This window comes from Leiobunum rupestre, chromosome 4 (assembly GCF_980474605.1).
Source record: "Leiobunum rupestre chromosome 4, qqLeiRupe1.1.hap1, whole genome shotgun sequence".
Lineage (NCBI taxonomy): Eukaryota > Metazoa > Arthropoda > Arachnida > Opiliones > Sclerosomatidae > Leiobunum > Leiobunum rupestre.
This window is the reverse complement of record NC_143387.1, coordinates 50,786,197-50,798,534: the sequence shown is the minus strand read 5'-3', so window position 1 is coordinate 50,798,534 and position 12,338 is coordinate 50,786,197. Positions and strand designations below refer to the sequence as shown.

At 36.3% G+C, this 12,338-nt stretch overlaps 1 protein-coding gene across 1 annotated transcript; it reads left to right on the top strand.

The window, feature by feature from the left end:
• The first annotated feature begins 252 nt into the window (after positions 1 to 252).
• Positions 253 to 780, top strand: LOC149948144 (putative inhibitor of apoptosis). The gene has a single exon (XM_090171025.1). The coding sequence runs from the start codon at positions 253 to 255 to the stop codon at positions 778 to 780; it is 528 nt and encodes a 175-aa protein (XP_090027151.1).
• The last annotated feature ends 11,558 nt before the right edge of the window (positions 781 to 12,338 follow it).

Sequence of the window (12,338 nt, the reverse complement as noted above, 5' to 3'; positions counted from 1 at the left end):
ACTAGATAGCGGTTTTTAAGTTACCGCTAGGTGACGCTAGTTACAATTTACCGCTAGGTGACGACAGTGGCCGCTGCGTGACGCCGGTTACATTTTACGCGAGCTAAATTTTTAACCAGCTTTAAATACGTAAAAATGCACTTTGAAAGAAAAAGAATAGAGAGTTTCAACTCAAATTTTTCGGCAACCTTTTTAAATGTAAACGAGTTGGCAAACGCCGGCTTTTTTTACACTGGGAATAAAAATATTGTCATGTGTTTCTGTTGTGATGGTTTGGTTAACGATTGGAAAGAGGAGAATGTACCTTTACTAATTCACATCCAACGGTTCCCGAATTGCAAATTTGTTCAGGATGAAACTACGGATAACATTCCCGTGCTACGCGAAACGAACGATTTTTGGAATTTAGGACCTATGCGATCTGAATTTCTGAGATTACAGTCGTTTAAGGATTTCCCGATTGATTACATAGACGTGAGAGATTTAGCACACGCAGGTCTCTACTACACGTATAACCAAGATTGTGTCAAATGCTTCTGTTGTGCTGGAGAGCTATTAGTTTGGGAACAGAACGATATTCCGATGGAAGAGCACGCTAAATATTACCCGAGATGTAAATTCGTTTTAAACCAGAACTGCGGTAATATACCATACGAGTATGATTCAAACCAAGCGCCTTATTCAAGCACTAACGAGAAGGCTCTGGTCTATAGCTTAATTACTCATTTCATTGAAACTCTAGATCGGAAGAAATCTAGACCACTTTGTAGCATTTTATAATTTTCAACCAGAAACAATGAGTATTAAAATATAGACGTTAAATCAATAAAACTTTGTGAGCGAGTGTCTTTCCCCTCGTTTTCAACATATTAAAACTGATATACGAAAAGACTATTCTGAACGCGTTGGTAAGGAAATTTTAAATGATGTACAATTAAAATAAGCTATTTTCTGACGTTACGCATCGTCGCTAGTAGTGCCTGTCCTGAGGAGGCTTTTTTGAAAATATACTGAAACTATTATTATCATGGTTCCTCGTGTATATAATTTGCTAGTGTACACTAATTTTTCGTATGGTATAATAACAAAGAACACATTTACTAATAAAAAATTTATTTATAAACTGTTTTTCAAATATATTACGTCATTTAAACAATGATCAATCAAATCCCTTACGTCAAATGGACAATAACCTATAAATTGTTCCAAAAAATCTTTTTCCACTTGGTGATCCTGAGAAATACGAAAGGCGGCGTAAATTTCTATAAAGGCACAGGGAATTTGTCGCTTCTGTAATGGTTTATAAACCGCTTGAAATTTCGAAAAATTGTCGACCAAAACACTAAACATTAGGTCTATAACCGGTACGCTTTGCTTTAACAGACTTAACTGTTCATCTATACACACTTTAATTTCATTTAAAGCCAGCACTTGCGCTCTACTAAGTGATAGACTGACTGATAAGTTTATTTCGTATTCCATATATTTTTGAGTAAACGCCATTAAATTCCATGAAAATCTTCCTCCCGAACAAGAAACTTCGAAATTGTGTTCAAAAGTACAATCGGAATAAGGTTCGACGGTCGGAATTGGCAGATAAATCTTTTTTATTGTTGTTGAGTTTAGATTTTCAATGACTGAAGACCATTCTTTTGTAAGGGCGTCCCATGTTTCTAAGGAAATGTCCGTACTTTGGGCTCCATTAGAAATATAAATACCTGGCTCTTTGTTAAATATTGATACGGTCACTACCAATTGAGTGGGTGAATGTAACGTCAGAGAAACTAAAATAAAATACGTGTTAAATAAAATTAAAGTTTAAAAAGTTTTAACTTACCCTTTTTAAAGGACATTGTATGAATAATCCACTTTTTGTTATCGAATCAATTCAACTGTAAAATTTTGTCCTTGTATAAAACGTGCAGGAATTTTTTAATAGCTCGCGGCCTAGCTTCCTCGGCAAAAACTTTCTCTTTCAGCGAAACTCTCTTTCTCTCTCTCTCTCGACGTCGCGCTTTTCGGGGAACCTCGGTGAAACGCTCTCTCTCCACGGCGGTGTGGCGCACGTTTTTCTCTCACGCCGAGATAACCAGCGGGTGAAACTCCGCCTGAATGAGGGAGGCGTGTAAATTTATACCAAACGCTTTTGGGCCAAGTCCTTATGCATATTTTTTAAAATGTTAAATAATTACACATTTAAAATTTAGTGATACGTAACAATAAGTTTACCCCTTTTGATCAGTGTGTTGCTTTGTTTTAATACAACCTATTATACAATTTTTTATAAATTTTTTATACAATTTTTATACAATTTTTTACAAAACGTGTTATAAGATAATTTTTAACTCGGAACCTAGAAATGGAAAATGGTATTAGAATTGTAATTATTTTTTCGGAACCTAATGTTTTACCTCCTTCTACTACGATGGTGATTCCCGGAGCTGTAATAAAAATTAAAAATTAAAAATGAGAAACATGATAGTTTTGTTTTATAATTACCATTTCGAAGATCAAGCTCCCTAGGTTTGTTCGCTGGAGGTTCCGGGTTTTTCGGAGATGTGGCTGGTGGCGATTCGGTCGGGTCGTCCTGTTTCTCGGGATATATTTCTAGGGGATTACCCTCTATACTTTTTACATAAGCGGCCACTTGCCTCGCCTTTTCATAGGCGCACACATTTCTGTAAAATAAGAAATACTATATATTTTCCCCGACAAAAGATGGTGGTCATTGATTCATACCGCGTATGGTCGTTGTTAAAATGGTGGTGAAATTCTCCCGGCTGTAGCTCTAATTCGGGGAAATTAGGACACTCGAATCTCGTGGCCACAATTATTCGATCTAAGTCGATAAAGTTTCCCAGGTACTCTTTCGTTTGCCTTTCTTTGACAATAACGTATTCGGCCAGTCGCGTTATATTTAAGATATGGCGATCGACGGCCTCGATATCATATTGTCCCTGAGCCCTGGGAAGCTTATTGACATGGTTGCTAATCGCGTTCATTTTGCGGTTTGTATCCCCCGAATAATTGAGCAGCCGGTGTTCGAAAAACAATGAGGTCTTCGCGACCATCCGAAGTTTTGTATCCAATCTGTAAGATTTATATGGAATTTTAAATATAATAATAATAATAATCAACTAGGCTAATACCCAAGGCACTACCATAGACCGAAGTCATCAAACGACTTTTGAAGCCATTAATTTAGGTGGCCGGGTTACACGCCCTACCAACAGCTCCCTACACTAACTATTACAATAAATACTATACTAATTACTATATAAAACTTTAAAAAATTACCTCTTGTACTAAAAATCGTTTTGATGACGTATATTTATTTTTAGGCCAAATCATGGCAAAAAGAATGTGTACGGCTACAAACGATTCCCTAGAAGAAATAACTAAGTATTTGTAACAATAAAAAAACACCTATAGAAACTTACATTTTTGTTACTCCGGGAAGGCTTACTAGGGTCAGGATTCCTAAATTCGGGCGACTTAAGGATATATATACTACCTAAAACCCCCTAGGGGGACGCGTTGGAAACACAAGCAGCTGTTTCTATTTCGTTGCAAACCATTTTGGTTTAATTTTCGTAACGGTTTTAATGTGCAGGTGGTTAATTTTATTAAGCTAACGTAACTGAAAGTGTAAATGTAACTACTCTGACATTTTATAACCCCTAGCGGGACGCGTTGGAAACTCTAGCAGCTGTTTCTATTTCGTTGCAAACCATTTTGGTTTAATTTTCGTAACGGTTTTAATGTGCAGGTGGTTAATTTTATTAAGCTAACGTAACTGAAAGTGTAAATGTAACATTCGACCACTTGTTTAAAAATGAAAAAGATGGCGGCGTTATCCAAGCATCCTAGCAATTACCAAACTCGGGATCACACTTTGAAATAAAAATGGATATTCTACTATCGCCGTCGCTATGAATGTACCTAATTCGTCGCCTTTAAGTACCCAGTATTTCCAAAAGCATTTCGTGACTCCATTGGAAAATCCATTTGGAGATTTAGTTTCAGTTTTTTCAATTCTGTAGGCTTCCTTCAGCTTTCAACTTTTTTTCAACAGATCACGTGATATAAACAAGTCGTGAAATAATTTTCATAGATGCGTTGTGGTTTTCATAAGCCAGCCGCTATGGGAAAGAGAAAGATGTCTCCGCTTAGAGTACCAAAGAAATGCTGGATATGTGAGGAACGATACCAGTCCGTGAGAGGTTTCAAACAACATTTAATGAATCATTTATCTTGTAATAAAATAAAAGAAGAATCGGATCTAGCGTGTGATTGTGAGGCGAGTGAATCTCTCCATTATACCGAGCAAGAGGAAATGTCAGATGATAAAATTATCGATTATCTTAACGAACTTATTGTGGCATGTAAAAAGCGCGGTGCCACAATGGAATCAACCGAGTCAACTACATCTAACCTGCCAGCCGAATTCAAATTGCCGACTGAAAAGCAAATGGATGCTTTGATTTATTTTCAAGAATATTGTGAAACTAATCAAATTCCTAATATTAAAACCGTTGTAAAGAAATTGTGAATAAACGTTCTTTCTATTGAATTCATTGTTATTTTTTAATAACATTTTAAGGGGACCGTATAAAGTACTTTTTAATTAAAGTAAACTAACAATGATTTTTTAGAACACTTACAGTTTAACACTTAAAATTTAATGTAAAGGCGGTATTAAAAAACTCGGATACATATTTTTTTTTACATTGATACTTTATTATAATATTTTTCGTTACACTTTGAAATTAAAATATGTTTACGACTTTTGTAATATTGTTACATTTCCAACTTGGCATCCTCGAATAAATGGACACAAGGGAATTGAACGACAATGAACTATTAACGGTATGTCTTCATCTTTCCATTCCTCAACCACCATTCCACAAAAAGGGCATTTAACACTCGAGTCGTTCTTGAGCGAATAAAATCCCCAGGCGGCCAACTCTTCGGTTCCATATTTAACCCAGTTTTTAAAACTTAATAATCTTTCTTGTTCCGAAAACATTTTTAAAGACTCGTACGAATGCTCCTTTCGTATCGTAGGAAGGAGACTTTCAAGTTCTATTCTCGCTGCTATATATTCCGCTTGAAGTTTTCGTTTCTTTTTTTTCAATATATTTATACTTTTTAATAGTTCCGTACACGATTCGTTATTTTCCATATCACTCATTATCCAACTGTCGTCCAATTTTGTTCCGTAAAATGAAATATGTAATTCTTGCTTCGTAGGGTTCACCCTAAACTCGTTACCAAAAACACCTGCTAGTAAGTTATTTCATATGACGCTATAAAATACGTTTAACCATTATTATTACCAAATTAATACGCGGGAGATTATAACAGAAAAACAAGTTATAGCTTTGGTCCGAGTTTTGATGACAACGTATTTGTTAGGCTTAGCTTTTTACTGCAATATTAACCGAAATATCAACATTAAACTAACATACAGGAACATTCGTTGGTCAAGTATTTAAACATTGCTTACATTAATAATGCAGTCGTTACAATCAGGGTAGTGTGTGCTGCCACTAAGTTCTTAATTTACCCCTGGTGTTGAAACTATAATGCTCTTTAATACCCTCGGTCAACGAATTAAGTAACGTTCGTTATTTGTTACGTTTATAAGAGTTCAATTTACCCCTAGTGGTGAGAAATGGCAATACTATAATGTCCTTTAATAAACAACAAACGTTTATAAGAGTTCAATTTACCCCTGGTGGTGAGAAATGGCAATGACACTCTAAAATCTAAATAGAATCTGTAAATATTACTATAAGCCCATATCTGCTACCACTATTTTACCTTTAAACTCATTTTAAAGGTTCACAAATTGAATGAGCGTTCTTTCACGTAGTGGCCCCTTCCATAATTTCGCTACCACTTACGAAAATTAACGGACCGTACATGTTAAAGTCTATTAAACCGCTACGTAAATATTCCTCGTGCCGCTTGGTAAACACGGAATAATATACAGCTAGTTAACGATAGATTTAAATATTAAAGATTTTTACGACTTTTATAACGGCTCAATACAAGTATAGTTCTTAATACTATAATTTATATACACGATATTATTGATAAACTAACGCAAAATTATAAATAATCGCAGACATGTTCGACTGGTTATATGTTGTCGTAAATGTTTTATGCAATGTACACGTTTAACACGAATAACCGTTTAAAAGTTCATATAGGAGCGACTTGTTTAAGTAACGGTATGGACCCCAAAGCACTACCTTAGTTCATTATAGAAGTGGTAATATTAAAAATGATAGTTTCTTAATCTCATTCTCCTTATCTTTCGCGAACAAAACATGTTCGATTTCTTATTAGACCAGACCGATGGTACGGTAATATAAAACAATGTATACGTAAACGATTTATGTACGTGAGGCATTGTTAGATTAACTTTACACGAAAATGGTTTCCCCTGTTTGGGACAACTAAACCAAAATTGAAACTTGTACAGTTTTCATATCAGGTAATCATGTATCCGAATGAAAATATCCATAGATAGCGATGTATATTTAAGTGGAGAACATTTAAACCATGCGAGGTTATTTGCTAAGTTTGTTGATACTCAAATAAACGTCGCGCCGAGGTCACCATAGCAACGGGGGATTCTCCGCTCAACACCTGTTCTAAATAAATCACAGCGTTCAAAATGGAGATAAACGCGGATAAAAAAGCATTCCTTTAAAGGAGCGCTAACGCCGTGGAGAGAGAGAGATAGTTCGCGGTAATCAGAGGAGCTCTAACGGCGTAGAGAGATAGTTAGCGGTAATCAGATTCCTTTGTGTCCGACCTGTACTGAACTAACCACATTGCGTTTTATACAAACTAGTTTCGCTTTGTTTTTGTTGTGGAATAATGACTTATAAAGAAAACAAGGACTATGAACTGATTAAACATATAAATAAAGAATTGAAAAAAATGAATCGTCAACTTGAAATGGATTTGATTGCACAAAGAATGAGATATTTTCAAAAAGAGCAAAATTCTCACGAAATGCATTTGGAACGACCCCCAAAAACTGGATTCTTAAAGGCGATAGACGAGTTAGTGGTTTTTATTGATAGCGTGTTAATTGTTATTAACGATAGTTCCTTTGTGTCAACAACAAATGTTGTAAAATATAAATAAAGTCTTAAATTTAAATCAGAGTTTTTTATTTTAAACATAGAAGGATATAAGATAATTTAGAAAAGTGATAACAATTTGACAAACACATTTAATTTCAGGTTCAGAGCTGAAAATTATTTTATAACATTGTATTATTCATTTTTGAGTTTTGTAAAAAAGTTTTATTATCAATTTTATTCAAATAAGCAACCGACCTTGTTTAATTTATGTAAATATTTCGTATAGTGGCAATGTATTCAATATAAATTAGAAAGCTTTCCCTTGCGTCGTTATTAAAAGTTACGTGACGGTAATATATGATACATATGTCATAATAATCAAGTTCAAGTCATCTAGGTACGTAACGATATAAAAATCCGTTAGGAACAACTTGTTTAAAAAGCGTTAAAAAATTGACGTAAATATGGTAAATTTCCTAAAACAATAACAAAGATTGCCACCCTATCCGTTTGAATATGCAACATTAAAGATGGCGGCCAAATCACGTGAATTTTACAAATTACTAAGAGTTCATTTAATAACAGCTAGAAGAGAGTTACAAACTTATATTAAGCCTTTGTCATTTTTATCGGGCTTCCTAACGGTTAATAAAACAACGCTTATAAAACTGATTAATATTTCCTTTTAAGACCACTTGTTGATTTAACCCCTATCAAATATCTTTACCCCGTTATTAACGTATTGACTATGTTTAAAAAACTTGAAATATCCACTCCCTAATTACTTCACAAACTTTCCCGCGCGTCGTTTTTAAAGGTTAAGTGACGGTAATATATAGTTTTTGATGCATTTACAATGTCATAAACTAGGCCCAAGCCATCTACCGACTTTTAATGCGACGTTTTATGTTAATATATATATAAAAATCCTTTAGGGACAACTTGTTTAAAAACAAACTTGATCTAAAGTATATATGGCAAATTTCCTACAAATAACAGACATGGACACCCTTTTCAATACACAGAACCCGTTTGAATATGAATTGGCGGCCAAAACACATGAATTTTCCAGCCAAAAATGACTAACAACCGCTAAAAGAGAGACCACTCGAAACCAGCCTACAAACTTTACCCCGTTATGTGTTGTAAATATGAATCATTTTTACCGCGCTTCGGGAAGGCGCGTTTAAGAGTCTATACTTTTTATGTGCATAAAGATTAATAACCTAAAAACCGTTAAAAAGGTGCCCGTATTAGGGGTGACTTATATTTGAAACTTCTACCCGAATCCAAAGATACCAGTCTAGTGGTGATGCATTGACAAATGTTAAACTTTCACCAGCAATCTTTATGGAAGACCCATTTCAATTACCGTAAATAAGATGATCACGTGACGCTGCTATAATCATTAACGAACCATATAGGGACAACTTGTTACCCAATGAGACACCCCTGGTGGGATACTATAAAGATGACCACGAATGACAGGTTATAACACGATACAAGCTTTATCCCGTTATGTTCAGTCATTAAAAGTGAATCATTTTTACCACGCTTCCTAACGTTAAAACATAGCTTATAAAACTCATTAATATTTACTTCTTAAGATTACTTAAGACGCTTCCTAACATTGATGTCTTGACAGGTAATACTTCCACGCTAACCGTCTTCAGAACATGTTAAATAATTTTCTCGCCAAAATGCTAAAAGCTCAACCATATAACATCCACTAAAAGATATCACTTGTTCGGGTCCATAATACCAAAGACGCTTCCTAACCGTTGTCAGGTAATTAAACCATGCAAACGTTTATACTAGTAAATACAAACTTTACCCCCCTCCACTTGTTCATTTTCGCGCTTACATCATCATAAACGCATGTTAAATTCGCGCCAAAACTTTAACAACCATATAGCAACCAGGTCAATTACCGCTAACGGTTAATTATAAAGATACAAACATGTAATAGAGTACAAACTATACCCGTTTCCCCGCCAAAAATGCTAATGAGTTGTTAACCATCTAGCAACCAGGTTAACTGGTAATTATAAAGGTACAAACTTTACCCGTTTCCCCGCCAAAATCATGTCAAACATGTAATAAACCTAAAGCGTTTAACCACTTGTTGATCGACGCTTACACTTTCCCGCCAAAAATTAATATTCAAACATATAATATAACTACTTGATGATCCTAAACACATGTTACTATCTAACAGGTCAATGACCCATAACGGTAATCCACCTAGTTAAACAATACCACGCTCATTAATATGCACCCTTTTTAAAACACTTGCTTACCTACTCTAGTTGATTGACAGGTCAACTAATTAACACCTGTTAATCTCATTAATTATTCAGGTCACGCGCGCGTGACACGCGCCCGAGGGGGGGCGGAATCGCGATTCCCCGCTTCATTCCCCCCCGTCACGCAGCTGGGGACGCGTGGGGGAAAGCACGCTGAGCTATAAAGTGGCACTGAAGCGGCCACACATTTGAGAAGAATATCCTTAAAGAACTGCCAAGCTTCCTCCATATAAAGATCTAGGATACGAGATCAGTCTTCCTTGGCAAACGGAGCATTGAGGGAGACAAAATCAGCACGAGAATAGTCAAAGTCATGCTCAAAATTCAAGGAAGGCTGAACAGCAGTTTTGCTCGAGGAAGTTGGGCATAGAATTTGTAGGATGCAGTGCCGGATTAAGAACTAGGCACACTAGGGTGACTAGGCACGTGCCTAGGGGCCCCGAGGGTCAGGGGGGCCCGAAATATCCCACGTCAATTCGCTAGTTCAAAGAAACAATTATTTGAAAAAAAAACATTAAGCTTATTTCAAAATGAAAACAATCAATAACTTTGAAACTATATTGATTATATTTTTAATATTTATAGTATAAACGAAATATGAATTACTCTTTCGAAAAACACTGAAAAACGAATTCGAGTAAGTCGAAATAAGGTACCGCGTAGACTCTATTTAGTTTTATGGTGATCTATAAAACCGTACCAAAACGACTACCTTGTAACCTTGCATAACCCATCTCTTGTCCACTCTGTGACTCCGTGTCAGGTCGCTCAGAAGAGAGGGGTTTGCCCCACCCCTGTTCATTTTGTTTGGTCCCAACATAGTATTTCATATAAGATTTGAATTGACAACATTTTCCCAGCATTAAACAAATTTGAATAGTCGAACGATAATTTGGATAATCATGGTCCAGTTATTTCTTCCTTTAAGTGGGTGTTATGGCAATTTTTTTTCGTTTTAGTTACGTTCAGAATTGTCACTTATGGAAATCAGGAACGTATGTATTTAAGTGCTTCGTCTTCGAGGGATAGGGCGAAAAGTTAGGTTTTTGCCTAGTCAAATAGAAAAAGGTTGGTTTTTGGTTTCAAACAGAGTTCAAATAGAGAGGAGCATCCAGTGGCATAGCCAGATGGGTGGACCAAGGGGCAAGTCCACCCCCCAAAACTTATGGCTTTTAATTTTTGTTGCCCATTGTATGCTCCCTCCGAAATAAAATCCAGGCTACGCTTCTGAGAGCATGGACGACAGCAGCAATTATTTCAAGGGGGGAGTCATATAGCGAACTCGGTCGATGGTAAATACAACATTTACACATAAAACGATCCGATAAATGAACGAGCTATAGCTAAATCTTAATAGGAATCGAGGAGGTAACCACTTCGTGTAGTAGGTGTACACTTCTATTTGTATTACGAATAAATACTACAAATTACTTGGTAATACAGCGTAGTATTTTAATATGGTGAATTATTGTGTAATACGGTGGATTACCGTGTAATATTGTGTAATATCGCGTAAAATCAAGTAAAATTGTGCGTAGTAAGTATAGTACGTTGTCTATTAAGATGTAATATTACATAATACAGTGCATTATTGCATAATATTTTAAACTCATGTATTACCAAATGATTTTGTGTAATACCTAAATAATATTGGAAATATAGAGGCAAATAGTTTTCAAATTCGATTTAGGAAAGACAGAGGGAACGAGTGGAACTCTGAGGCAAGGGCGAAGGTGAAATTCCAGGCGAAAGTGAAGAGGGAACGGTGTGGGGCGGACGACAGCGTTTACTCGCACAGCCCGAGAGGGGAAATCACCGATGGTCGAGCCGATGGTATGACGTTGTTTATGCCTCGGTTTAAGCGTGCAACAAGTTCCGACAACAACCCATCATCCCCCATTTTATGGAAAAATTGGAAATGGCTTTTTCTCGTTGTTTTTCTTCAAAGAAGCTGAGAGCGTAAGTCGAGCGAAGGTATCGTAGTATCGTCCGATCACAGTAATGTAAGCTGTAAACTCAGTAAGTTATAATTAATGTTATTTCCTTGGGTCAATTCCGGTCCATTCGCTCGGGTTAATCCGAGGCTCGGGGCACTCCCGGGGTCCTTTTCAGGCGTCATTCGGTGGGTATTAGTTATCGCTACAGGCCCGTACACAGCCGCCAAAACTCGGGGGCGCTCAAATTCTTTTTGGGGGTGCCAATACCTTGAGTAATTTTTATCTCCCCACCTATGAAATTAGTAAATATACTAATCCGGGTTTTAGCCCTAAAATATCCGTCAAAACATTTTTGATAAGCTGGTTCAATATTTCTACAATTGAAAAGTTTTTTTGGTGCAGTGAGACGCGCGAAAGCAATTTTCAAAAACTTTAGTAAAATGGTTTCAAATATTTACTGATACTAGCTCTCTAGTAAAAGTAATTTTCCTTTTTGATTAATATACAAATATTTTAGATCATATCTTTCGGTAATTGAGCAATCGATTTTTTTTGGGTCAGTCGGATTGGGGATGCTAAAGTACTCATTTGGGGGCGCTGAGCATCCCCTGGTGCCCCCCCGTGTACGGGCCTGTATCGCTATCTATCAATGCCAGTGCTGAGCCGCGGATTTTAATCAAAGGGGTATTTCTCTCCCCGATTGGGAATATCGGCGTATAGGTTGGACTTGCTATCATTGCTATTTTGATAAAATGTTATTTTAAATAACGATAGTGGTAAAATGAGGTCTTAAAAGGAAGAGGCTACTATATTGGCTGTGATAACATTATTTACTTCTGGTATTACCAATAATGTAATTATTTATATTTAGGAAGAATGATTATGTCGCTATAATCGGAGGGCACGTTGAACGCCATACCTCCCGTCGCGGGGGGGGGGGGGGCAAACGTCACCAGCGTTTGATTACATCGCGTCGAGTGACGTAAATA